This window comes from Ambystoma mexicanum, chromosome 11 (assembly GCF_040938575.1).
Source record: "Ambystoma mexicanum isolate Mex_15411 chromosome 11, UKY_AmexF1_1, whole genome shotgun sequence".
Classification (NCBI taxonomy): domain Eukaryota; kingdom Metazoa; phylum Chordata; class Amphibia; order Caudata; family Ambystomatidae; genus Ambystoma; species Ambystoma mexicanum.
Window position 1 is genome coordinate 992,225,147 of NC_090934.1, and position 27,909 is coordinate 992,253,055.

General features: G+C 44.8%; 1 protein-coding gene across 5 annotated transcripts in view; it reads right to left on the minus strand.

Annotated features, from left to right (window-relative positions):
- ARNT2 (aryl hydrocarbon receptor nuclear translocator 2) overlaps positions 1-27,909 on the minus strand; it is an 861,066-nt gene that overhangs the window by 188,287 nt on the left and 644,870 nt on the right. For all 5 annotated transcript variants that reach the window (XM_069624174.1, XM_069624173.1, XM_069624172.1 and 2 more), the window contains 2 exons: positions 21,922-21,994; positions 4,428-4,554 (listed from right to left, as the gene is read on the minus strand). In XM_069624174.1, coding sequence (XP_069480275.1) covers positions 4,428-4,554; positions 21,922-21,994 — 200 coding nt within the window. The remainder of the gene's footprint in view (positions 1-4,427; positions 4,555-21,921; positions 21,995-27,909) is intronic.

Consider the following 27,909-nt stretch of genomic DNA (forward strand, 5'->3'; position numbering starts at 1 on the left):
ATGGAAGGGATTGGCACAAAGCCTCTTTCCCATCACTGATGAGGTTGAAAAACCCTTCTCATTTCGGCTTCAGGGATATTTTCCGATTAACTTTACCACCACATTCCAAAGGTGTATGAGTATTTGGCTAAAGAGGTGTTAATAGCCTTTAAAGGCACGCTTTCAGCTGAAAAGATGTTTGGCTAAATTGTCATAAGGCTCGTTATCCCTTTCAGGGGGATGGAAGGATAATCCAAGGAAGTGGAAGCGGTAGCCTGTACTATCAAACTTTCTGAAGTCGGGTGTCTGGATAAAAAGTCTCGGTCTACCAAAGAAGGTTTGTACTTTTTAACTAACATCTTATTGCCTGCAGGAGTAGTACCTGGTTTTTTCCAGATGTCAAGAAGGGGACCCCTTTGTGCCGAATGGAAAGACAATACAGGTTCTTAAGGCGGACCCTTGACCAGGGTATCCGTTAGATCATCCTGATTAATCTCTTTGTCTGGACAGCTCCAACCCAAACAGTCAATACATGCATTCGTTACTGACCTGCAACTTGCATTGGGTTATAATTGTGCATCAGGGGTGTCAAACTCGGTCTCTGGGAAGGTGTCGGTTCCACTGGCATCTTTAAGGCATGAGACGAAGTCCTCCATTCAAGCCTACTCCTGAATACGTTCCTCAGGGACGTTCAAATCCCTAAAATGTTCACAATCATATAGAGCCCTGTCATCCTCCTCCTCATCGTCTTCGGAAATGGGAGCCGAAAGACTTTAAAAAATGAAGTGTTGGATTGAGGTTTGTACCTCGACTCTGCGGTCGACTTTGAAGGTCCCTTCAACTTCAGAGGCGACTTCAAAGGGGAGGTTTTCAGCATCAGAGCGGCCCCTGCGGTTGATGGCGTCAACGATACCTGGGCAGCTATCTCAGAGCTCTTTTGACTGTCTTTTGCGTGTGTGGGTCAAAGCCTTGGCAGATACCTTGCTGGCCTTGGAAGACGCGGTGGAATATGAAGCCTTAACTCAGCTCTTTCAAGGGGCAGTCGGAGCCGCCTTCGAGAATACCTTCAACATCTTTGAACTGAAATGTTCCCATTCGTCCGCTGAAGCGGTTCTCTTGGGGAAATGTACCTGGCATCAGTCGGGTAGAGGAATACAATGATGGAGAGCAGTGTCAGCTTTTCTTGCTTTTCTTTGAGGATAAAGAGGAATGATGGGAACCAATACTAGATCTCTTCAATTGTTTGCACCGTTTTCTCTAGCTTTCAGGAGATTTCTCACCCATGGAACTCTGACCAGCAGAAGACGTTCTCTTGGAAGGCGTGAAGGACAGGGATTTTGACATAGATTGAGCTATGGAAAGTTTCAACCTTCTCTCATGTAAGGTCTTGCTTGTCATTGATTGGTAAGAGCCACACTTGACGATGTCATGGGCCTTGCCCAGGCACCAAAGATAAATTCTGTGCGGATCAGTGTTCGACATCTTCAAATTGCAATCCGCACATCTCTTGAACACTGTTTTAGGCATAGATATGGTGGAGGAATAAATATATAAATAAATCACACAAAATACAACATGTGCCGGAGAACAACTTTTTGCAGCAAAGTCGAACCGTTCCGGAAGGATGCAGAAAAACAGAACTGGGGCAAAGATGCATGGTGGGAGCTGCTATTTTATACTTTAATTGACATCACGTCCGGACACAGAAATGGAAACCGTTGAGGAACGTCAACGCAGATGTCGCATGGCACCCACTGCTGTCGATGTTTTTTCTCCAATAACTGAAAAGCAGGAAACGGATATCCAAGATGAGGAATCCATGGGAGGACACAATCCAGTAGAAGTTTGATTCATTGGCCAGAACGAAGTGGGGGGCGCACAAGGTGGGTTACGAGTTGTTGAGGATGAGTATAGGTCCTAGTGGAAGAGAATGTTGCCCACATAGTTAAAAGAATAAAGGAACAAAAGAGCACTTTAACATGGCTGCTGAACAAAGGACACTTTGCAGCCTGACAGTAGGAGTCCTTTGCTTTTGGACAAACAGCATAGAGGGGTTATGGAAAGAATGCATGAGTTTCGGGAGCAGGATGAAGTCATGGATGATCTGCCAAAGGTTGAGCAAGACAGCCATAGTTAAAATGGGAGAGGGGTCAGAGGAGGGAGGGAGCATACACAGAGGCATCACCCATCGTGGTACTTGGAATACTGAGGGCCAGCAGGGTCCATGGCTACACTGGTGATTATTGTCCAGAAGCCCTGTGTTCCAATTGGCTCTCAGGATCCCCAAGTTCTATCCAGCGTGCCAATATGGTCTTGCACAGCCAAATATCAAGCAAGCAGCTTTGGGACATATGCCTGCCCTTAACATGTGCTTAAGTGCAGAAGTTCAGATTTAATCTGTTTTATAGGGGGAAATAAAATAATGCATTTCTTTAGTTCTATCGATATCACAAGGAAATGGGAACCCACTAGCATCAACATAATATTAATTCTAGAAAATGCCAGCTTTTCGTATTTTAAAGTGACTAATATGTGACATATATATATATACACATATTAAGAAGATTTATGTGGCAATCCTAACTAGCAAGGAATACACCCTAACCAATATTAGGTGGCAGGGAAGCACGAAATATGTCTAGGCCGAACGTCAGAATTTGTAATTGTTTTGTCCCAATAGCATGCAACTAGAATATCAAGCAAAACTGCAATAATTTTCTATAAACGATCAATGCCACCATGCGACCGGAAGGAACCCAGACAAAAGGCAATGATAAAAACTGATGTGTACTATGTACATCACACAATCATAATAAAAAGAAATAAAAATCACTAAACAGTTAAACTGCAGCTTTTGGAAACTCTTTATTAGTTGGTTCTTATCCCTATTCATAATGTTTTAAGTTTGAATTTACAAGGACACAGAATGTTTGTTCATATAATCTTTGGGGAATGCAGCAGAGCAAATTAGTGTAGGACCATCATTAGCAAAGTAAATCTAGTTTTTGGTAAGCTATGTACACCTCAACCTGCAAACACTATTTATAGTATCCGCTAAGTGAATTTTAATGACTAGGAAAGGAAATATGTATGATAGAAACATACAAATGCACAAAGGGAGCAAAAACGTGCAACTGGCCGACATAATATGAGACTGGAGGAAGAAGGAAACTGAGGTTTGTGATATTGGCAACATTTTTCTTTCCACTGAAATGGCAAGGACTCAAGTAGAGCCTGCAGCAGAGGCAAGCAGTAAGGGGTCCCCAAAGGGACACATCACAGGAGACATACACTCAAAGGAGAAAGGAATCCTCAACAACACACTCAAACAGCACTGGCGAGAAGGAATAGCTTCTCTACAGTAAACCCTCTGAATCATAAAATTAATAGTGATATGAAAAAACGTATTAGTGGAGCGTGTCATGCATGCTGAATTGCGCCCAATTGCAAGTTCTGTGAAAACAGGACGAGTACTTTCCAACTTAATAGTACTTAATGTATCAACTTCGGTAGAATAAAGTGCTATGTCAACCCAGCAGGGACTCACGCCTGTGACTGCACTTTGCACAGAGATCTCTGAAGCAACTCTGTGGATCAATTTATCAGCAGGCCAGGAGGACTGGATCCTCTACTTTACATCCTAAAGAAAAACTATTAAAGCTCAAAGCTGGGAAATACTTTGATAATGAAAGACTCTGAAGGAGTAACTCACCTAAAATAGGAGGCAAGGAATTCGTCCCGAATAATACAGCCAAGGAGAGACACTCACCCAGAAGTATTATGGAATATACACTAAACATTACAATGCTAGAGAGATGCTCCCTCAGTGCATACAAGTAGGAATGGGTCCCAAATAGTAAACTCCGGGAACCCCCTTATCACACAGAGAAGTAGGAATCAGTACGTCTCATGGCATACACTCACCCAATATTTGCAAGCAGGAAAGGATCCCCACTCTAGTGACATAGCTTCTCCAGGATAGAAGTGCAGTAATGGGGTCTTCAGCACTTGGGCAGGGTGGGGAGTTGACACACATTCTGAACAGGCCAGCAGAAAGGGTCCTTAGAAGTTAATTGCAGGAGGGTCACTCCCACTCATAGCTTCTGATGAACCATGGGTTCTCAATACAAAAAACTAATATCATAAGTAGACAGCCTACAATAGTTGAGCAGGGTTGGGTGTTTAATGGAAATACCAGAAAGGAGTTACTTGCCCAAAACAGACAAGCAGGAAGAATGTGTATAATTTGGCACCTGAAAAGAGAATCACATAGGAAGCAAGAGCAGGGATTAATCTCAAGAGTACACCCCTAGTTAGTGGGACAAAATTATTCAGCAAAGGTGAGCAAGAAGGAATTTCAGAACTAGACCTGAGGAGAGGCAATCGCATAAACAGGGAAAGAAGTATATTCTTGCATAGCACAAACAATGTGCAAACCGGCTACTTACATGTGGATATTCCAGAGAACATGTCTGCAAATCGAGGGTCACGCTCCTGGGAGAAGATGGGATCCTGCTTATCTACCACCGGCTTCCCGCCTTCATGGACACCTGTTGCCAGGCTAGGAACTTGCACCTGTAACCACAAAACTATGTATGAATGGATCATGTTTAAAGGGGAGGCAATATAATAATTTTAACAACTGTACGTATGCAGTGACCAATACCTCCTCTGGAGTGTCTAAGAATTTTACAAAGTTTTCAACTGATCTACAACTTTGCACAGATTGTCAATTTATTGATGGGTGAAAGGTGGAGCCAACCTTTGGAATTACCAGTTTGTTGACCAGTGAGAGAAATAATTGGACTGCAAGGAAGGTCTGCTGGGCACCTTTAATCGGCTTCATATATGGTCTACAGCATTGCTCTTTCTTACTATTATTCCAACATACAGAGGATGAGTGGGCAGTTTCCAGAAAGAGCTCCATGTCCCCTCCCAGGGTGGATGTTAATAGAAAAGAGTCGGAGGAGTCGGAAAGGACAGTACTTTCCTTTAATGCAGTGTTAGACAACAAAAGGTTGATCTTGGATTGGGCAGCATTTGGGGTGAGAGCTCAAGGAAACTGCCTTGGAGAATGGGCAGGTGGCGTTGGAGGAAAAAGCAAGAGGCCATGACAGCTGCTCTTTTCTTCACCAAGCCCAAAAGAGATACATGCAGAGAATCCTTCGCAATATGAGGATTTGTATTTCTAGTGAAAAGAAGGGGAATCATAAGTGAGAGTCTCAGAAGAGTATGCTTTAAGAATGGATAAATGTAACTAGGATGAGGAAATTAACACAAGAAGCAAATCAACATGAGGTTCCTATGCAAAAAGTTAAACTAATAGGTCATGTGTCATTTGCCGGTCTCTAGTCCCTTTGTTTACATTGAACCCCACCCACCTATTGGTGTATAAAGCGGCCAAGTTATTTTAGCAGTTGGTGGTCTGTGCAAAAAAGGGGAATGGAGCCCCATCCATACAATGAACCAAATGTCAGTGAGAGTATGAGATCTGTGATTTCATAAATATCATGATGCCTGTCAGAGGTGAGTAGCCTGTGACTTTTCAACATTGCAACACTGCAACCCTTTAAGTGTGCAACACCATAGCAAGGTAGTTGTGGGGCTTCTCTCTGGAATAGCCTTCCTTCTTCCCTGAAACTCGAGGAGAACCATCTCTGGTTCCGGAAGCACCTCAAAACCTTTCTCTTTGCCTCTGCTTTCTCCTCCCTCTCCCCTGCTGATTTCCTGACTGAAACTGCCCGGGTTACCTGGCCACCCTTTCTGATCGCTGGCCCAGGCCCCGTCAATTGCCCACTGCACTGCCTCCCTGGCAACCCCTGCACCTGGGAACCGTTCTGTAGCCCTACAGTCCCCCTACTAGCACTTTATCTGGACTTCCTCGCACTTGCCACCAGCTGGCCGTTATTTATTTTTCTTATTTATTCCACTTTTTCCCCATGTACTGCACTTTTCCCCTCTCCCTTCCCCCGCACACTTTTCCTTTTCCCCCCTTCCCATGCACTTGCGCGATCTGAATGACACTTGGCCTACTAGGATCGTTGTCTGTCCTCCCTTTGTCCCCCCCCCGCCTCCTCGCGCCTTGAAACACTTGTGTATAGGCGCATTATAAATGCCATATCATATCATATCATACCATACATAACCTTGCTTTTGTTACCAATCAACGGATGTTCAGGTTTTCTAGATGATATAGGGTGCATTCATGACCCAACTTCTGTTTTAGTGGCACATATAACTTGACCATGCAGGTATCCCATGTAGTGTTTGAGGTATCCCAATACAATCTCCCTTTGATTACCTTTATTTAAATCAAGTGGGTCCAAATTATTTTTATTCTCAAAATAATGTATGTATCCCATGATGTTTAAAACATTCTTTACATATGATAGCCAAGGAGTAGATTTCAGTGCATCTTCCCAATAACCACATTCATATTTTCGTCAAGTATGCCACTGGGATTGCATGTTGGTGCTCATGTTAAAAAATGTCATAGAACGAAACTTGGAAATGTGTTCTATCCCCAAGTGTATACAAATGCAAATAAATAAACACACATCAGCTCTTCCTGTGATCCTTGGTCCCACATACCCAACAAGTGGAAGGTGCATGAGGAACTGAATTAGGATCACTGGGAGTCTGCTATATGGCAGAAGGACCAATACTCTTTCTCCCACCCCCAATAAACTTATCCCCAATAGATTTTTGGAATGTAGAGGTTTTGGTTTATTTGATTGTGGATGCTTTTTTGGACTCCCCTGGTTTCTGGGAGGCTCCCTTTTCTTTGCCCTTGACCTTATTGTATATACAATTACTGTTTTATCACATAACACAGTTTGTGGATAATCCATTGTGGGGGCTTGGGATTTGCAGTATTTAAGAACCAGCCGCATCCTCTCCCTTGTGTCTCAGCCTTGGTTGTTTGCCCATTGCTACCATATAGAGAACCTTGGCTGGGGTGCACTGTGCTTCCACCCCAACTGCATAGGGGGCAGAAATACACATAGCCCCCTCCAGTCTTTAACGGGATAAAGTTGAAGTCCCCAGATAAAGTCACTGTCGGACCTTTTGGGTCATGTGTGATTAGGGACCAAATGTTCCTGATTTCATTTGATTTGGCAAATGTCACCAAAGCCTCAATTGAGCCCCTCCTTGCTTTTGCTTTCTGGATTAACACCTTGTATCTCAGCCTCACCGCTTTCATTTTTCCTACCTCTCCAACCAGTTTAAAAATTACTGCGAAACAATATCCTGAGCAACGAGAAACCTCAGCAGTATATTACAGTGATCATCAACATAGCTTTGAATCCCCACATAGAATCCAGTTATTTGCATAAGTTAAGAGTCATTCCATGCTATGTCCCTGCCTGTCAGTGCAATGAGATAGCGCAGTCATTTCGACTACCAGCAATGGTGTCCCACAACACTTTGAAGTGCAGTGATGATCCACCTTCTTCCAAAGATTACTCACCCATTGAGTCTCCTTGATGTTGTTTGGAGGATACCGGCACTTGAATGACATACTAGAAATACAACACGATGGTATACTCAGTGCTGTGGCAATACAACTTTATATGTATTCAATGTGCATCTTAGACTCCAATGCAACCAAAAACTCCAAGAAACTGAAGTCCACACACATGTTACAGGAATGGTGCCTTTGGCCCCTCCAGAAATTACCAGACAAGAGAGCTTTCCATGAAGTCATAATTGGGATTTTAATGCCCTGGACAGCCCTGGAGTTCAGATCCTAAATATGTTCTGTCCACATTGATTTGCTGCCCCTGACACGCTATGAGAGTAGATCCTGGACTAGAGATAATGGGATGAACTGATATTTAGTTAACAGAGGTATCAATAAATCTATAAATGGAGTAGTCAAGTCCAGCACAAAGCTACAGTATCACAGCACAAAGCTACAGTATCACAGTCACTGCTGGTTCCCAAGCCCAGATGGATTATCTCCACAGATAAAGCGCTGGGATGTGGATCCCAAAGACATGGGAGCCTTGGCTAACCTGACAGATTTACCTTTGAACAGTTCCGGAAGAATACAGTGGGGGTGTTTATATGGTCTGGTAGGTTTACAGTCACTTGCCCCTCCCTCAGTTACAGAGAGGTGGTCTGTTTCTCGGCTGTTGGAGACCATAGGGATGGCACAATTTACGGACATGTCAGATTTGCTCGCAGGGGGGGCGGTGGTTTGTGTGTGTGTGTTGTGGTAGAAGAGGGGAGCATAGAGGTAGAAGTGGTGCGGGAAGAGGTGCTAGACAGGTGAATTAATATGTGGCGTTTAAAGACAAAATTAAGTGGTGGAGCTAGGGAGTGCACTGGGGGAAGGGACTCCTTTCAGATCTCAATTCCAGATGCTCCTTGTAAAGTACTGACATAATATTGATAGGTATCCCATGAAGAACCCTTCATTCCATCTTGCAAAAAAACTCCCTCAGACACTATTGCCATAATTCCATATGAGTGAATAGTTTCAAAAATAATATTGCAGTGAAACTCTGAACACCTTGCTCTAAATGTCGAAAGACTGGGTTTTCCACTCATCTGTGTAGGGAAACTGAAAATATCGTGTGCACTTATGTTCTCCTAGGTCAGAAAGGGGATTTTCAGATCTAGCAAGGAAATCCTCACTTTTTCTGTGTTTTCAAAATATGTCACTGTGTTCTTGCTAGGAAAGATTTTTCTTTTTGCAACTTTCACCATTATTTCTAGTTATCACAGGGGCATATGACGATTCCTGCTGTAATAGGGTGTCCGGCAGAACTGTGTCATACACTGCCGGTTGCCAAACCTCTGGAGGATCCACCGTCGACAATGAAAACCTAGGAGTTTCCACTTTCCCCTTGTCGATCATCGCCACCGGGGTCGACGAGGCTACTGCAGGTATTGACTGTGCAGACGGTAGTGAAGCCGTCGACGATGGGACTCCCGTTGACGGCAGTGGTAGTTGTGGCGCAGACTCTTTAGGCGATCCCGCCCTTTTGGAGTCTCTAAGCCGGTGCTTTGAAGATTCTCTACTCGAGGAAGACCTATGATGGTCTCCTGAGGAGGAGCGCCTTAAAGGGTCTTTCCTATCCTTTTTTGAAGTAGATGAAGACGAAGATTTTTCTTGCTTACGGCCCTGGTCCACACAACCATGTTTTGACGATGAAGGGGCGTCTTTCGCCAGATGTTTCCCCGAAGAGAAACAACTCTTTTCCGTAGGCCGTGGCTTCTTTGCTGGAGGCTCCGCCGACACCGAGCGGCGAGGAACTACAGGGGACTTAGGTCTGTTCGATGCCAGACTGCGCACCGATCCTACCTCAGATGGATGGTATGCCCCCTCGTTCAGCCACGTTATTAGACCCCGATTACTGTCCTTCAACGTCTTTTGCGAGAACCCCTTGCAGATAGCACAGTTGTCCGCAGATTGATGAGGGTAAAGACAATAAAGGCAATCCATGTGACCATCCCCTTCATAAACTTTCTTCATTCCACACGTGGCACACGGGCGGAACAACGCCTTCCCCGACACTGGGAAAGAAAGTACAACCTAACAAAGTTTAGAAAGCACAAGGTGATCCCAACTCCTTTGGAGACGGTTGAAATCTGAAGGGAGCCGCGGGGCCCTGCCTCAACTCACATCCATCCATTCTGTCTTCACTTAACCAAGCAGCAAATCAGCAAATCAGCAAAAAGCAGAGTTGTGTGCTGGCTGGTGGTAGCTTTACTACCAGATTAAGTAGAAGCACAGTCTCACTGCGCTGGCATGTTGAATACAATAATATTTTTTAAACACACTTGAGTCGTAAGGGTAACACAGCCGACACGTGTTTCGCCCCTCTGGGTCTTTGTATAGGCAAGATAAATCCGAACCATATGTGATACCATTGATACAATCTTGGACTTGGATGAAACTAATTCTCCACCAATGTTTGGAACAAGTAACTGTACCAAGGTGATTTTTATGATCTGGACTGATGAGGTAATTGCTGGTTTTTCGTTAATCCATTGGATTGGATTGATCTAGTCTAGATAACAACCCAGAGGGTCGAAACACATGTCGGTCGTGTTACCCTTATGACCCAAATGTGTTTAATAAATATTGCATTCAATATGCCAGCGCAGTGAGACAGTGTTTCTACATGTAACCTCGTCCTCAGAGTTGGGCACCGGATCTCACCTACTCACTGTCATTTGTAGCAGGCATCCTTTTGCATTTATTTTGAGTATTGTTGGATTGCATGTGATTCTGTTTTTAGTGCCCATTTGTTTGTCACAGCTTTACTACCACCATTAGCTTGATGGTGGTGGAATCCCCCTCCAAGCCATTAAAGATGACAAATGCCATTTCCTTGACCATTAATTGCTGCCTGTGAGAAGGGAATTCCTTTGGCATCTCGGATGCTTGGCAGGAAGACAGGAGTGGGACTGCCTAGGCCAGCCATGACCAAAGGGTATGCCACCAAACAACCAAACGCACCATTTAGCCATGTCGGTAAGTTCTTCCACCAGCCTGACTCTGCCATCACTACAGCACATGTTCAATCTTCCCAGACCATTTAAATATAAGTAGCTGTTAAGGCAGTTTTCCTAAAGTCCACTTGAGGTAATACTTCATAAAACTATCCCTTGGCATACAGGTCCCCAGCTCTTAGTAGAAGTCTGTACTACTCAAGGAACTTTCGTAGAGTGGCAGAGCAGTCAGGCTTCTTATAGGAGGAAGATGTGAGCTGTAGGTAAGTACACTGAACCCAATCAATACAATAGTCTAAATACTTGAATCACTTAACCAACACACAGGAATTCTTAATACTTTTGAAAGGCCATTTCTTCGATGCTAGTTGCTCACGGTACAATTGTTACAGAGTTTGACAATAATGACAGTTCTACCGCATTATTGGTAGTCCTGTGCACTCACGTTAAAACAAAGATATACAGTAATTGTATTTAGTTAGCAAAACCACAAAGTATTTTAGGAAGAAAAAGGTTGGCTAATCACAGCAGCAGAGCTTAACGCTCTAGAGACACTTTACGGCCAAACTAACTCTTTAAAAGTCCAATGCCTAACTATACGAAAAAGTTAGTGGATTCAAAGTCTTAAGAAGCAGCACAACAGCAAAAGTTCCTCAAGATACTTTCAGTCTCCGAAAGAAAGGACTCTGAATGAGATGCCTCAGCAGATTTCTGCGATCTCCCTGGTCAGTCTGCAGTTTTGGTGCCTTTCTCTCAGCACCAACAAAGAGCGGTCACCTTGCTGGTACATCATCTTCGATTCTGGAGTCCTGCACTCTGGTGAGGGGACTTCGATGAGTCGGATCGTGTCTCTGGAGGTTCACCGGGAGCTCATTAAAGACTTGGACGGATTCGGCCTCTCAAAGACCTTGCGCATCAAATGGGTCTGAGGTCTCTGGGTATTTGCAGTCTGCAGCTCTGGAAAGGCACAGCACCTCAGGAGATGGATCAATTTGTAGTTCGTCTCAGGGCTGGTTGGTCCCACCAGTCAAAGGGAAGGAGTCGTCCTCTCTGGAGCTCCTATGTCGAGTAGAAGATGGGGCCAGGAGAGCAGTAGTCTCTTCACGGTGATGAGAAGGGTCTGCAGGCATCTCTGTTTGTCTTCAGCTACTTCAGTTAAAGCGGTCGACTTGCCTTTCACCTTAGGAACCTCACCTTTTAATCAGTTTTCCCACACCTAATGTTAGGGAGAATTCTCATGTTTGTGCTAATGCCCTTCTACCTTAGAGACCCCAGCTCTTTTGCTGGACTTTACGATTTTTAATTTTAATCCTGGAGTGAGTGAGACCTTTTTTTCATTCCCTCAAGTATTTTTCATCTGATTTGGACTCTTTCTTTTGGTTTTGGAGTTTACAAACTCCATAGGCATCGCTTTTCTTATTGTGACACCCAGCACCCTCAGTGCAGTGTCACAGAAAAGTCCCTTGGATTTCTCTTAAGGTTTAAATATCTTCTCATGGATAAATTAATGTTTCCAAGAGTAGTACAGTGAAATTGACTTTACTTACCTTTTTTCTCTTTGTAGACCCAGCACACACCATTTTATGAGGAGTGCTGGGGGAGTTACTTAGTATCCCCTTGTGTCTACTTTCTCATGTAACTTTTTTATGTTACCCTCACTGGTTTAATTTTCCTACCATTGTACATTTTTACTGCACGCTGAATCCTCCAGCTGCAGTATTGGACCCATGGGTGCCCGTTTTCTAAAAATGGCCCGGTCTTCTTTTTTCCCCATTTCTTGCTTGTGAGGTTTTTCTTGGGTTTTACTATGCGCGGCAAGTTCATTTTGTCTTTGGCGGGATTCACTGGTGAAGCCCTCCTCTGGTTCCAGCATCTCTGGCAGGGTAGAAAGCGAGGGAGGTTCCCGAAATTCCCTGTGCTTAGTTTCCTTGGTTACCAGAATGCATCCAAAAGGTGATTGGCCGGCTGGCTGTCCTTACAGGACAGCCACCCTGCTGTGCGAGTGACAGCTAGGCTGCGAATTAATAGGAGAAACCTGCATAAAAAGCAAGGTCTTTTGCAAGAAATGCAGAGTCGCCTACTGGACGAAGAAACCGAAGAAGAAACTGGAAGAGAAGCTTGCTGCACCCCCTCCTGGACCGTTGGTTTGTCTGGTGAAGTCCTGCGGCTGTGCTGAAACTCCAATTTCCATATCGACTAGAGAAGCCTGGAACGGACGACTTCTTCCCTTGGGTTTGTGGGACCAACTGACCCCAAGACAAACTTGACTGGAACCCCTCTCCCTGCTGGCTGTACTTCTTCGCTGCTGCTGCTGGAACCGAGTGCCAGGGGACAGGAACACCAGAAACGAGTGCATCGTCTTTAAGTCAGACCAGAGCTCCAGGAAGATCCTGAGGACCCTCCCGAAGCAGGGCGACCCAAGCGTGAGCCACCTCAACAGAGTGCTGGACCTCAGAAGCAAAGGGAGTCCAAAATGTGTCCAAAAACCGCTGTGGTGCTATTTGCTGGTAGGTGAAACTGCAAAGTGCCGCTGATCTGGAATACAGCATTGATGCCGCCAACCTACAACCCTTAGTGCAGGAGTCACCAGACGTCCTCCCTCTTGTCCCCATGACTGAGGCCCAGGAACACAGGATCTGCAGGACTACAACAGGAACAGACGCCAGCTGGACCCTTTTCTTCAGACCTAAGGTACTGTCTAACTAGGGGTACTTACCTCTTGTTGTTTGAGGCTTGCTTGCTTGGCCTCAATTCACACTTGCATCTGCTGCCTCTTTGCAGAGCTGCTTGCATCTTTGCTTTTCACAAGCCTCCCAGCGTTTGGCCCTACAGTGATTCTTTTCTATAAACTCTCTATTTAACATTGTGCAAGACTTTTGTGCTATCTTCAATAAGTGCCTCAGCTCCCCTAGACTTTGTTCAATTGACATTGGCTGTCTTGGCTCCCTGCAGACTCTTCTTACCCTCTGTCCCTCAAAAAGTAATACATAAGTTACTATTATAGCTGGGAAAGGGTTAACCTATACTTCATTGGGGGATTGTAAAGTACTTACCTGTTATAAGAACTTGTTAAACTTTGTTTCCTTCCCTAACCTTTTCCTTTTTCCATAACTCCAGTACTGCATGTACATGTTAAAGTGATATATCAATGTCCACAGTGTCCTAGCAATTGAAGTCACATCAGCGTGTAGGAAGTGTGTGTGACATATCCCAAAAGGGTATCTACTTATTTAACTGAAGGAGTGTATTTTTGAAGTGTATTTTATTGTTGCATATTGTTAAATTAATAATTATATTTTCTATAAGTTGAATACTTGCCACTGTGAATCTCTATGTTGCACCTCTACAGTTCACATTGACCCCTCTTGAGATAAGTCTGCTTGCTCAGTCACTCTTCCAACTTGTGAAATACAGACCTATACCAAAGGTTGCGTTCCCTATTGCCAAGAGGACAAGGCTGGTGTAGTCTCCCACAGGGTTACTGTGATGCTGGCAATGCATCAGAGGGACAGGGCCTCTGTATCCTTGTCCTTTACTGCTTTTTATCGTGTGTTCTGTTGTGTTTTCCGCGCAGGAGTTCATGTGGGACTCCTGGCGGTGCAGCTCTCTCTTTTGGTTTTGGTGAACAGACCCATGGGATACCCTTATGGCACCCATGGGTGCGGGTACAACCCTGTGCCCCTAGTGTATGTTTTTGGGCACCTGTGTGTGGCCCACAGAGCAGGGTATGGGCTGGTGGTGCTGAATTTGACAGGTGCCCTGAGTATCCTCCATTTTGGGCTACACAGGCCCTGTCATTGGAATCAGTTGATTCCTGATAGGAAACAAGATGGCCCCGTGGCCTCTTGCTTTCTATTGCCCGTTACCTTGTTTTCCCAAAGTCCTGGGAAGCCCGGACTCTGTCCCTTCCCCCTGACCGGCTGTTGGGTGGAAGTTCCATATATGGTGTTATTGTGAAGTCCAGGCCAGATTGGCAGGAGCCTTCCCAATGACACTATGTTGTGGGTACACCCTGTGGATGGGACCTGGGTTAATGGAGTGTGTGACAAATCCAAATTCTGTGTTGTGGATGTCTCGTATCTGGTGTTTGACACAATGACTGAGACAGCCCTGCTCGAAACTGGTATGAATGCAGTGTGGAGTGTTGAATGGCTGGGTACTTGTCCCAATACACATAACTTGTTGTGAGTGTCTGGAGAGAAGTGAATAGCCTGAATGCACTATGCACCTGATTGGCTGCCTGCCTGTATGAATGAATGCCCTTCTGACCGATTGGTTGCCTGAGTGTGACCCAGCAGAATGAATGGGAGATCAACTAGTATATCTGGGGGCCTCTCACTGCTAGAATTCGTGTTCAGAAGCTGAAGAGTAACTGGAGTGAAACTGAAGCTTGACCTTGAAGCCCTGCTGGAAGAGAAGAATTGCTGTTGCTCTCCTTCACAATCTGAAAGCTGCTGTGTCTCCAAGGACTGACCCAGAGAAGACCTGGTAAGGCGCCCTCTTCCCAAGCTACGAGGGACCATCGTGCACCAGCTGATCTTTGCCAAAGCTCCCTGGTAGACAGACCTTGGACAGGCTGCCGACCCGAGACGGGGACCGCTGCAGAATCACAAGGAGAAACCACCGTTGCCGACCGGAGCTGCTGTGCTCCCGTTTGCCGAAGAACTCTTGATTCAAGGACGCCCTCGTCCGCATCGTCTCCCGCTGGAGAAGGCCAGACCGTCGACGCGCCGAGGAGTATCCGCCGGTGGGTTTCCCGCCACCCAAAGACCACAGATACGCCGACGACTCGACGGCCTTGCCGGGCCACAGTTCTTCAAACTCTTTGCGGTCCTGAACTATCGACCACTAGGTGCCCCGCACGCCTCTTTCTTGCAGGACGTTTATGCTTCCCCGTCGACGAGCACCGCTAGGAACGAAGCTGCCACTTCACTGCCGTAGTTCACCCTGTTCTCTGTCGGACGTTCGACGACCCGTGACTCCTGCCTCAAAGGGAGGGCACTCATGAAGGACCGTCGATTCCCCGACGAGGAACGCTACAACACCAGGTACTTTGGGGTTGCAGAGCTATTGGAAAGTCGCTTGTGAACAATATATGGACTGGGCTTGTGATATATCTTTATTCTACAGGTTGCCCAGGTGGGGGGATCTCCCCACAGAACTGTGTTTAACGGTAGTGACCAGTATTTCTGCCAATTGTTCTTATCAACGCTTTCCTCTTACCTGTATTGTTGGTTTCCATTACGAACTGATGTGTGCCATTTAACTGTACAGTTGATGCACTTTAAAGAGATCTAATAGTAATTGTGGTACCACGTAGAACTGTATATATTTGCCATTATAGATAACCGAGTACAAAGTGAGTTATTGTGATATTGTACATAACCTTGAGTATTAATTATATAAAGACTGTGTTTTAACTAATACAGTGTGTGGACATTCCTTTGTGGGTGCTTGGGGACTACACTGTACTTAAGAACCAGCCTGCATCACCTCCTGAGAAGCTAGGCCTTGATTGCTCGTCCATTGCTACCACAATGGAGAATCTTGGCTGGGGTCCTCTGTGCCTCTCCTCTACCATATAGAGAGTGGAAGTACAGACCCCCCCTCCAGTCTTTACAGTTACTACATACAATCTTGTCTAAACACACTCCTCTGCAAACTCAGCATTTTACAGAAAGGGGCGGGTGGCTGTCCAGTCAGGACCGCCAGCCCCCCAGTAGGAACTGGTTCATTCAGGCACTCAGGCAGACAAAGGGCAAGGGAGTGAATAACTCCTCCCCTACTTCCTGCCTGCCCAGATACACTGGAGCCTAGGCGGGGACAACCAAGGGTTCCCGCCAAAGGCAAAACCTGCACACGGACCTCCCCCTCCCAGAATGGTAGAAGGGCTAACAAAGAACAACCATGATAGAAATGGCAAAAAAAAGGAAGGAGCCACCATGTAAGAACCTAGGTTACCCTATTGTGCACAACCGAGACGGAATACAGTCTGCGGTAATAAATAGCACAATAGTTGGTAGAACACATCCACTGCCCCAGCCATAACTACAGGGTTATCTATGTGACTAAATGGTTACAGGAGCAGAGAGAAAGGGGATAGTAGGCATCCCCTTAGCACTCTGCATAAGGTGGTGTGTGCTAATCTCTCAAAGTATAACATTTTAGGTACGATACAAAGTATCCTTCTATCCTTAAGAACTGTAGTTAGTAAGGATAAAGAAACAAAGGAGAACCCAAAGGCTTCCCAGCAACACTACCCATAAGGAGCTGTGTGCTGCAAACGTTAGAAATATGAAGGATGTTAGGACAGTTTTCTGAAGTCCAACTACGGGTTTAGTAAAACCATTCAACTGAGACAGTACAAGACTCCACTCTTAGTATAAGGCTGTATTACCCGAGTTCAGGATAGTGTAGACAGAGCAGCCAGTCTTATCTTAGGAGGGAGAGAAGGCTGTAAAATCAGTACAAAGAAATTGTATTATTCATATGGGCCAAAGAAAACACTGACACGCCATGTGTTGCAAAAATGGGTTTATTTTATATACATGCAGACCAAGAGATTTTTGGGCAAGTAAGTAACATCATGAAGCATATAAACACATAAAAAAACAACACTATGCTTTAAAAACACAGGCCAAAGCATAGACATTATTTAGAACACCTAACGGTATTTCTAGGGGGCTAAGACCATAGATTATTTTCTGATTACTTTCAGCAATAGAAGGATAGTAGACCCTGTCAGTTATGCAGTGACAATCAACAAGAAAATCACATATTCAACCAATTTGCAAATATACTTTTCTGAATAGTGAAACACAGATTCAATGAACAGAATATACCGCTACTACTTTTGTGATAACACAGTTATACTAGGTATGCAAGACCTTTTTGGTGTAATATACAATTAAAGTTGATTTTCAGCTCAGTGAAACACAGTCTAAGATAAGCAAGAACTATTTACACTAATTTTGTAAGCACCAGGCAGAACAAGGTCAGCTACACCTAAAGGGACACTTTTCAAGAATGGCACACAGCTATTCTAGGCAGGTAAGACCTAATGCCGTAATACTCGATTACAGTTGCTTTTTAATATCAGTGGAACATAGATTGAGATACACAATGACTAATGTGTTTTAGGATGCCACACAGCTAACACAAGATAAGTAAAACCTATATACTTTTAAAAGGGGCTATAAGCAACTTAAAGGTAAGTATAACCTTGGGCAGACTTGTTCTGGACAGGCTAACAGCAAGTCAAGGAAGCAAGACCCAATTGGGGACACTCACTATACTAACAGGAATAGTAAAGTGAAGCCAACAACATTACTTTTGGTGAAGAGGCACAACCAATTCACAGGTGAGTAACTTAATCTTATATGTACTTTTCAGAAAAGTGCAACACACATTCAAGTTAAGAACTTTTGTAACTGTTCGCTCTCAGAGTTACAGTTACCAACCAACTTCTTTTACAAGTAAGTAACTTTTGAACCCTTATTATTCTTTTCAATGCAGAACCATTTTCTTATAGAGTCCTTCCCTTATTCTATATCATGAGTTCACTCAGAGGCAGTAGAGGGACCCTAGTGGTCTAGGTGCCAGCTGTAGGCAGGGTGAGATAGGGTTTATTTTCAGGCAAAGTCAGAGTTCCAGAGGAAGACTGTTCAAACAAGTAAGTATTTCACTTTAAAGTTAGTTGAGGGTCCAGGGACTTTAGAGAAGACACCCTAGGAGGAATCTGCAGTCGGCCTGGGTGAACTTGATGAGTGGCCTCCCAAACACAGAAAACACCCCAAAACTATATAGAAATCACAAAGGCTTAAGGTATGTAAAATACCCCAGCCAACACAGTAACTCGGCACAGAAGAACAGTTGCAGCAGGAAGACTTCAGGATCTGCAGCCAAAAACCCAGTTGATGGATTCCTTTGTCAAGAAGACAGAAGACTGGACTTTTGAAGGACTTTTGCCGCAGGGATCACAGGAGAATGATCCGGCAAGATTTTCCCCGTGGCTGGATGCGGCTCTGTGGATTTGGCGACTTTTCAGGAGCACGGAAGACAGAATATTGCTGGTCAGATTCTTGTAGTTTGCAAGATCCAGCTCTCTGGTGAGGGGACTTTTTGGACTTGAATCGTGCCTCTGGAGATTCAGCAGGATGCTCCCGAAGTTTCAGCGAGATTCAGAAGACCGTGTACTGCATAGCGGCTTGAGGTCTCAGAGTATTGCAGCCCTGCAAGGTCACAGCATGGCTTTGGATGGCTCAAAATGCAGGTCTCCTTGAGTCTATTGGGTCTCACCAGGCTCTGGGTTGTCGTTTTCAGAGTCCCTAGGTCGATTGCAAGGAAGGGCCACAGCTGGCTCCGGTTACACAGCGGGCTCTATGGTCGCTGGAAATCTCTCAGCTGCAGTTTCTTCATCTTCCTCTTCAGTTTTGGTTCCAGTGATCAACGACCTGATCAACGACCTCTTCAGCTTGCAGGATCAGACTTTTATGCAGGAACCCAGGCAATCCAACAGCCATGCAACATTCAAACTTGGGGGGGTTGACAGTCCTTTCAGGACAGCCAGCCTTCCATTTTGAACTGGATTCTCGCAGTCAGGCTGGAAGACAAAGGGCTGTGCATTCACAGACACTCTGGAGCCTGGGTGGGGAATCCATAGGATTCCTGCCAAAGATGAAAATCACAAAGGAATTTCCCGCCCTGGATGTCAGGAGAAAGAACAAGGAAGGACAAGCAACGCTGAAATGGCGAAACTAATAAAAAGGTTCATGCCCACTAGCCATTAAAGGTAACTTTGTCCTTGTAACATAAATGTTACATTAAAAATGAGAAAGCGGGTGCTCAGTATCTCCCCAGTACTCCACATGAGGTGGGGGTGCTGGTCTCACCTAATCAAATGTAAAAGGGATCCAAAGATCCTTTCTACCCTTGGGAACTGTAGTTCTCATAAGGTTAGCCAGAGAAAGTTGAAAGGGGAGCCCCTAAGGCAACCCAGCAACGTTGTCAGAGAGGATAACTTTTAAAAGACACTACGCAGAGTCTTAAAAATGACACCCTAAAAAGAGTAAAAGACTGAGTGTGGAAAAAGATTCCCACTCACTGAGGTATAGGGAAAATAATCTACCAGTCCAGCAAAAAAAGTTCTGGAGTTGACACAGGTCAGGAAGATTTATCATTGATACGAAAATCTTACCCAACAGAGGAAAGCAGACTCCATAGTATAGGTAAAACACAGAGAACAGAGTTCCAAATGTAAGAGCAAATAAGAATGAATGAGGGAAAAAAGGCTCCTCTCATTCAGGATAGAATGAAAAAGGTTTAGAAGTCCAGCAAAACGTTCTGGGGTCTCACTAGGAGAGGGGATGAAGCATAAAAATGATAAATCTCCCCAACAGTAGCATCAAAGCAAGTGACCCCCTAACCCCCAGCCAAGCGCAAAAAAACACGTAGTCCATACAGCACATGAGGCAAAATTGAAAGATACGATCATACACTGGACAGGCACATCTGGGAGTGCAGCACTGCATGCTACTATAAAACACTGTTCATGCACATCATTGGAAGCATTGCCAGCATTCCTCACGGGCACCCATAAAAGTCACTGCATAGGCAGAAGCCCTACACATTTCCCTAAAGTATGAGCTTCCCTCACAAATGCAGCACACACAAATACTACATGGGACGGACCAAAAAGGGCTTCCCTTATATACAAAACAGTACAGGCAAATTATAAGCAAGGCCACTGCAAGCTTTAAGGTACATTTTGGAAAGGACTAGTTCAAGCTTCCCTGAAAATCCATCAGGTACAGTATGGGTTGGAAAGTGTAAGCTTTCCTCACAAACAGGGAGAGCATGTGGTGGGGTCACTGCTAGCTTCCTTAACAGCCAAGTAAAGATACACCATAGACAGGGCTAGGGGAAGTTTCACGTTCAAAAAGATACATCATTGGCATGGTGAGAGCAAGCTTATCTCACACACAGTTCAGCATGGGCAAGTAGATGTTGTATAAACACATCTCAGGATGAGCATGCTCAGTACAGTCATTCTTCTTCCCTCGCAAATAGGTACAGGTATAGATTGGACAGAGCCAGTGCACGTTTCCCAGTACAGCATTAACAGGACAACTGCCTTCAAGGGCCTGTGAGACCTTTTTTCACACATGGGTAAAGGTAAAGTACAGTGCAAGTTATTCTTACAAATGGTTATAGGTGCAGCAAGGTCAGACAATTGCTAATAGGCTTAAAATGGGTGCATGTACAGCATGTGAAGAGCCAGAGAATAACTGCCACAGCATGTACAGTGCCAATGCAGGCACCGTTTCTAAATAACCTTTAAAGCATGGGTGCTGGATCTATGCTGCCTGTATGCAAACTTCCATTTCAACAGAGCACTCTGCTTTAAAATGCCCTTCTCCATCAATCAGCAGCTTTAACAAGAAGCCGACTGGGAACATGTGGTGGTACAAGCAACTGTTTGTTACACCTAAACACACACTCAAGCTCACACACACACACACTCAAGCGCACACACACTTGTTGAAAGGGCCTTTACCAATGCCAAATGCAAAATGTTGCACCTCCCACGTCTACCTACTAAACCTGCAAGCCAATAATAGGATGTCCTAGGATGGAGTGGGCCATGGAGAAGTGCCAAATCCACAGGCCATTTTGGCTTATCAAGAGCATATATAGGCCTTTAGAGTGCAGGTGCAAGGCAGGCGAAACACTAGCAGGGTTCCCAATATTCATTGTAACCCCCATGGCCTATTAAGTGCTCTGGCCCAGATTTTAAACGACACCAGTTTGGAGGTCAGACCTTTTTAAAAAAAAAACAAATTACTAGTATTCGGCAATGACTTTCCAAAACGTTCAATTAGTTTAATGTCTTTCACTGGTCATTTAAAAGAACATCAAACGACCAATAGAACACTTTGACAGTGTGTGCTTAATGCACATACCTTCAAAATGCACATATTCTTAGCGAGCAAGCACATCTTGGTTGCATAAACTGCATTAGGTAGACATACACTGGCATGCGTGGGCATGCCCTGACCATTGTGGTTCAACATTAATTGGAACATTAACACAGACAACTGAAAATCTACTGGGCAATTTGTTTCGCTAGTCTTCTAGGTGGAAATGGCCCTGCTTCCACTGCCTTGTTAATGAATAGACCTGTGAGCTCCGTTTTCAGGCAGGCATCATGCTGTCGCTTTAGCTCAGACTAGTTTACTCCTCTTTTGTAATTAATGATAACGGAGGGAAAGCCTGTCTGGTGCCCCATGCTGGCCTGCACCTAGGCAGCTGTCTAATTTACATGCACAGAGGTGCTAGGGAAATAATGCCCTACTGTTATAATAGAAAACACTCTAAATACTCCACAGTATGAACATTTACACATTTTATGAAACTTTTCAGTAAACATCAAGTGACATACAATTGTACTGCTGACATTGTGAGACTAAGCATTACCTGCGAGAGATCATAGGAGGTCAGACCATCACGAGGGAGGCTTTCCAACTCTGCCTGCTGCTGCTGAAGTTGTCTACACAAAGAAAGAATGTATGTTTTAGATTGCACTAATCATACTACATTCTACTCCCTTCAGATGTTGCCATTCACAAATTAGGTGAGTCACTTCACAGCAGTATACACCCACCCAACAAGTTGAGAACCTCCTTACAAAAAAGCACCCCATCTCAAAACCAACATGCATCCAATAAAGCAGTAGAGTGTTTGACCTCTAAACAAGATCATGGACCACCATTTCAAGATAAACATTTAAAGGGCAGTGAACAAAAATGAGCAACCGCCTAATATTAAAAAACAATTACCAGTATTCAACATAACTAAACATTAAAAACGTTTTCATCTGGACACTGACCACGGACTGATGGTAGGCAACTGAAAAATGTAACATGTGGAAAAAGTTATGGTCTAGCAATTCCTTTAAATGAGCATATTTGATTACCTACACATTTTTAAAAAATGATGTTCAGGGAAATAGGTTATTTAAAATATATAAAGGGTTGTGTAACATATGCAGCAGTCATCTGCTTTACAGATTCAATAATAGAAATGTGAAGGGCTGCTAGAAAAGAGGAGAGGATGGGACAATCCTTTGTTCAAAGGTAACCTAGGAAACGGTGGGGGTGTGGGATGAAGGTGCTAAGCGAAGAGGTTTAGGACAGCGGAGAAAAGAATGTGGTGGAAGGGTGTGTAATCCAAAGACAAGGCCTTCTGTAAAATGGCATGAGTACAATTCTGAACAAAATCTAATTGCAGATGGGTGGAGAGGAGCCTGGGAATGAATATTCATTTTTGTGTGGCAGTACTCAGCCTTATTCTGCATTTTGTGGTAATACCACCATTGTTTACGGTTACCGGGATTACAAGTGGTGGTAGGGCAGTGTTAGTCCCTATTTTAGGAGTCCATACGGATCCATGGGATTTTGGGGGAATTATTGCCAGCGGTAATTCCACCGATTTTTGGCTTTTAAGTGGAGGATTTACCTCCAGCAGAATTCTGGGGGGTAAATCCTCCACTCTAAAGTTAAACTCTGGATTTGATGGAGCAGTGAAAATGGCGGTAATTCCCTTACCCCCCCTCCAAAATGTGGTGGTAAAGGAATTACCACCACTTTTTTACTGCTTCGCCAAACTTGGAATGAGGCCCAGTGTGTGAAAATATGTAGCAATCAAGGGTCATTTAAAATGTGTTAAAAAGAAAGGGTTGTCAAAAGAGTCAGATGGGAATTTATCTATTTTTATAAACCTAGACCCTTCAATCACCCTAACCAAGTGAGATTAAGAGCCCCGAGTCTAGGCCCATCCCCAATCACATGTGAATTTATAGTGCATTCCTCATGAGACTGTGACCCCCAGAGACTTTCTCCAAATTAGCTGAAACTGTGGCCCAAGAGTCCTCCCACCCACTGACCCTCCACTCAAGTGGTTAACACAAAAGAATGAGATTTCAACCAGTGGGGTCGATGAGAGATACTGAGAAACACCACAAGACACGAAAGCAAGGTTAAACGCAACTGTCTCATCAGGGCTTTAAATCCACTTTGGGTGGGAATAAATGAAAGAGCATCTGCTAAGGTCATAATCATAAAGTGAGACTAACTCGAGGGCTACGTCTCCATAGTAGCTCTATCCATTGCCCTCCCCTCATGTGCTGAAGATATAGTAAATCTCTGGCCAGGATACTTCCGATTCTAAAAGTCTGATCCAGGATTCCTTTCCTTGATCAATGGCAAAGTCATTTTAGGTTCTCGTGAGGTTTCCTAGAACCTTCAATAAATCGTACCCTTTTCAACAGTGTTTCCCGGGTTATCTCTCAGTGGTTTTGTCGAGAGAGGATCCAAGTGAAAACCAAACTCACAAATCAGTTCTTTCCACCTGGCAAGGTCTCTGGTTCAAGTATTCTCTGTCTGGTCTCTTTCCAGTAGCATGCTCTCTGGTACATAGTCGCGCTGATGAATGATGTCTTGGTGGGCGAATACCCCCCCCCTCCCGAGACCATTGATGAATGGCATTAGCAGGTTCTGTCAGTACTCTTGTTGGAGATCTAGGTTTTTCTGAAGCAGCTTCCAGTGTCTCCTTCAGTGGGGCACGCCAGGAGGGCTTCTAGGTTCTAAATTGCCCTGGCTCAACTCCCTCTCAGTGTCCTGAACCTACAACCACCAAACACCATCATAAAATCCCCCCCGCCCCTGATGGGTCAGAGCTCGCTCATGCTGAGGGGTCTGCCGGTAGATCTCATTTCTAGCCCTCGAGCTGACAGTTGTCTAATCATCGTGACCTTCGACAAAGTAATGCCTTGGACTCGCATGCTCCCTATGGCGCCAAGGGACTTTGTATGCCCCCCATCTCTCACTTCATTCTCCCCACCAACCTCCCCTTCTTCCCTCTTATAATTTCTATGGTGGTTTTCTATGTTCACACTTCTCCTCCAACCTCTTCTGCTTCCTCCTTTCCTCCTGGATGTTCCCCTCCTCCAAACCCGCCTTCCATGCTTTCTCCTCTCCTTTTGCATCTTTACTTCCTCCCACCTTTCCTGTTTTCTCTCCTCTTCCGCCTGGATTTTCAGCCCTGCAAATGATCCTGCAATTCCTACTCCTCTTGCATGCCCCAGTCTCCAGGTCAAGGCTTCGAAATTAAGATTGGATAAGCAGGAGCTAATAACAGCTCCCGAGTCCAGCAGTAACCAAGCGCTACCACTGGAGAGTAAGGATCTAAGTGTATAGCTATCTGCTAATCTAACTTCCACATAAGATGCACATTTATCTTTGTATCCATTATTTATTATCCTTTAAGCTCTAAGGGCCGATTTACAAAACAAATTTCAATGGGACTTTCCCATGTTACATTTTTTTTGTAAATCACGCCCTAAATGTCGTATAGATGTTTCCAAATGTTTATTTATAGATTGTCCTAAGGGCACAAAGTTAAAGTCACATAGGTAATTTGTTCTGCATCAGTTGACCTGGGGAGTCAAAAGTAGCTCCTGGTAGCTGTTGGTGACAAGCTAACCAGGCTCTTCTACACTACAAGCAGGAGCTAAATAGCTCACAGCTCCACCCTCAATTTGAAACCCTGCACCCCAAAGTCCTCAGTTGCTACTTAGCCATTTCAAATGCTCCTACTACTTTACTGGTTTGGGCATTTGGAGCATTTCGTTGCTTTCCCTTGGGACAGGCTTTTGGAAATGACTTGCAGCTGGTCGTAATATTTTTCTTTGTCCGGTGACTGGCTGGAGACCTCTCACTGGTCTGCCATCTTGAACCAGAACACACATAGCAGGACCTGTGAGCAGAGCAATTGTATTCGCTCTCCATGCTTGCTTCTCCACTCTTGTTGACTGCTTAATCTCTTTTCTCTCCTCCTTTCCCTTCTCCCTTTTCCTATCTCCTCCCCTTACTTTCTTCTATGCACTTACTCTATCAGAATTGTCCCTGGACCTAATATGATAGCAACCTCGTCTGTTTCCTCCACCCTCCCATTACTGTTTTTTTTCCTCCCCACCATCCCTCCAGCACTATCTGAAATATCGTCAGGCCTAGTATGATAGTCGCTTGTTTTGTTCCTCCCCTCCCTTTCTGCACCCCTCTCCCTCACCTTTTGTTTTTCTCCGGCTCTACCAGAAATGTCGTCAGGCCTAGTACGATAGTCGCCTGTCTGTTCCATTTCCTTCAAACTCTCACCCTCCCTTCCTTATCTATGTCTTAGCTCTTGCACTATCTGAAATGTCGTCAGGCCGAGTATGATAGTTAATTTCACATCCTTACTTCATGGCCTGTAAGAATGTGGTTGTATTTTCCCTTGTTCCCTCCCTTGCCTTGAAGCGCTTTGGAACACATTGTGTATAGGCGCTATATAAATAAATAAACGATCATAGCTGGACGTCTCCTCCACATTCTGCTGCTCTCTCTCCCTCTCTCTCTCTCTCTGGTAGTGGGGAGAATGTTTCTTTTTTTGGAATATTTATTTTATTGATTATATCATTAACCTCACTACAACAATTGCATAGTGACTCATTTTGGCTGACAGTGATACCACGTAACAGTTGGGGGTCTCCTCAGATTCCAGCCTCAATTCCCCCTGTTGCATCTTCATACTCCATCCCCAATACCCACAATACTGATAAAACATTCCTAATCCCTGGGTGTTGAATCCATACCCCCTCCGATTTGCCTAGCACTAATCAAGGCGTTTGCCTACACTGCGAAAATCTAGGAGCAGCAAATGGCACCGCCAATAAGCATTTCCGTTTTTACACATTCTCTCTTGAAGGCAGGCAAGCACTGGTAGTGGTGATGAGGTTCGGGTGTGGCGCTGTGCCGTGCGCACATGCCACACCTGCGCATTGCACAGAGGGTAGCAGTGCACATGCCTTCAGAATGGGCATCTTCTTCTGGCAATGCATTGGCTGCAGCCTGCTGCTTGTCTGACTCAGATAGCTCAAGCCCTAAACGAGGGTGGCACGTGTGATGAAGAGGTCAGCCTCATAAATGAGACGGAGACCGCAAGCAGTACACAAGGGTGCCCAGCTAGCAGGAGGTCAGCAATAAACTAATGATCTTAATTGTCGGAGGACTGTGTCTGAGGCATATTTGGTCACCAAGTCAAGCAGCAAATGCCTGGAAGAGACTTAAGATAGTCTTATGTTTTATTTACCCAGTACATTCAGTTTCTTTGTGCATTAGGAGGGAGTAAAGATGTAGAACAACAGTAAAGAGTTCAATACAGTCTGCCCCAAGGAAAAGTGTGAATTATTTATTGGACGTAATAACAGAAAATCAGATAATGTGTTTCTACTGCTTGGAAATAGCTGCAGTCTCCTCGGCTGGTGTCTGTCAGGCAAGTAGTTTCTCGGGATTGGTGGATTTTGAAGCCTTGAAGAACAGTGAAGTCAAATTAAGTTTAATAATTGAAATGTGTGAGAAATCAGGTGTCTCATCCTCTACTCCCAGGGGATCTGTCATCCAGTTAGCCAGGACACAGCCATCGCATTTGGATCCAGTTTCTGGGGGTGGACCAGTGCATGCGTATCACCTGGGTGAGGGTTCTTCTGGGAGTGGGACACCGGATGGTGAGATGCGGTAGCCCCTTCCCTGTAACACATTTACCCCATCCTACCAGGTAGGATATTTAGGAATTCAAACCCCCGCCCCTTTACAAAAACACTTTTTCACAGACAGCCCGCTATGAGAGAAAACAGACTAACACCCAAGCCGTATACCCGACGTATCCCAATACAGTGGTCAGGCAAGGACAGGCAATTACTGACCATCATGCACACCTGACTTCCATTACACTTCCCGACACGGATAAAAGGCAGAGCACAAGAGCACACTACGAGCGAGGCAAAGCACACGAGGAAACAGCAGTTCCAAGATGTCAGGTTAGCAAGAGGAGAAAGGCAGGGAAACAGAGTGGGATCGAAAGGAGGGAAGTTCCTTTGCCCTTTTCGACAAGGAGCCGTTACTTTCACAAAACCTCGAGAATAGAAAGCGTAAGACTAGGAAACCAGGCTGAGGAATCCTGCATGGTGTTTCAGAGGTAAACAAGGCCCTCACACATCAATAATCAAGGCAGGGAGAACCAACAGCTACAGTGGTACTGTCCTTGGCACCAATAGCAAAGTGTCAGAATGTACCAAAGTATTAACTGAAAAGGATACAATACTCAAAAGGATACAGGAGGTAGGGTCTTCCGGATCCCTGTTCACACGATTTGATAGTTGTGAAGTCAATTGAAGACCTTCCAAATGATACAACCCTCTGGCTGATAAAACAGGCAGAGCGATGGATCACTGGAAAGGGCGTGGGTAAGGTATAGAAAGCCAGCCTAGGACAAACTAAAGTATCATGAATAACTGCTCCAACCTGAGTATGATGAATTAGATAATGACAGGAATGTTCACACTGACCTTTAGTTTAGGGTAGAATAATC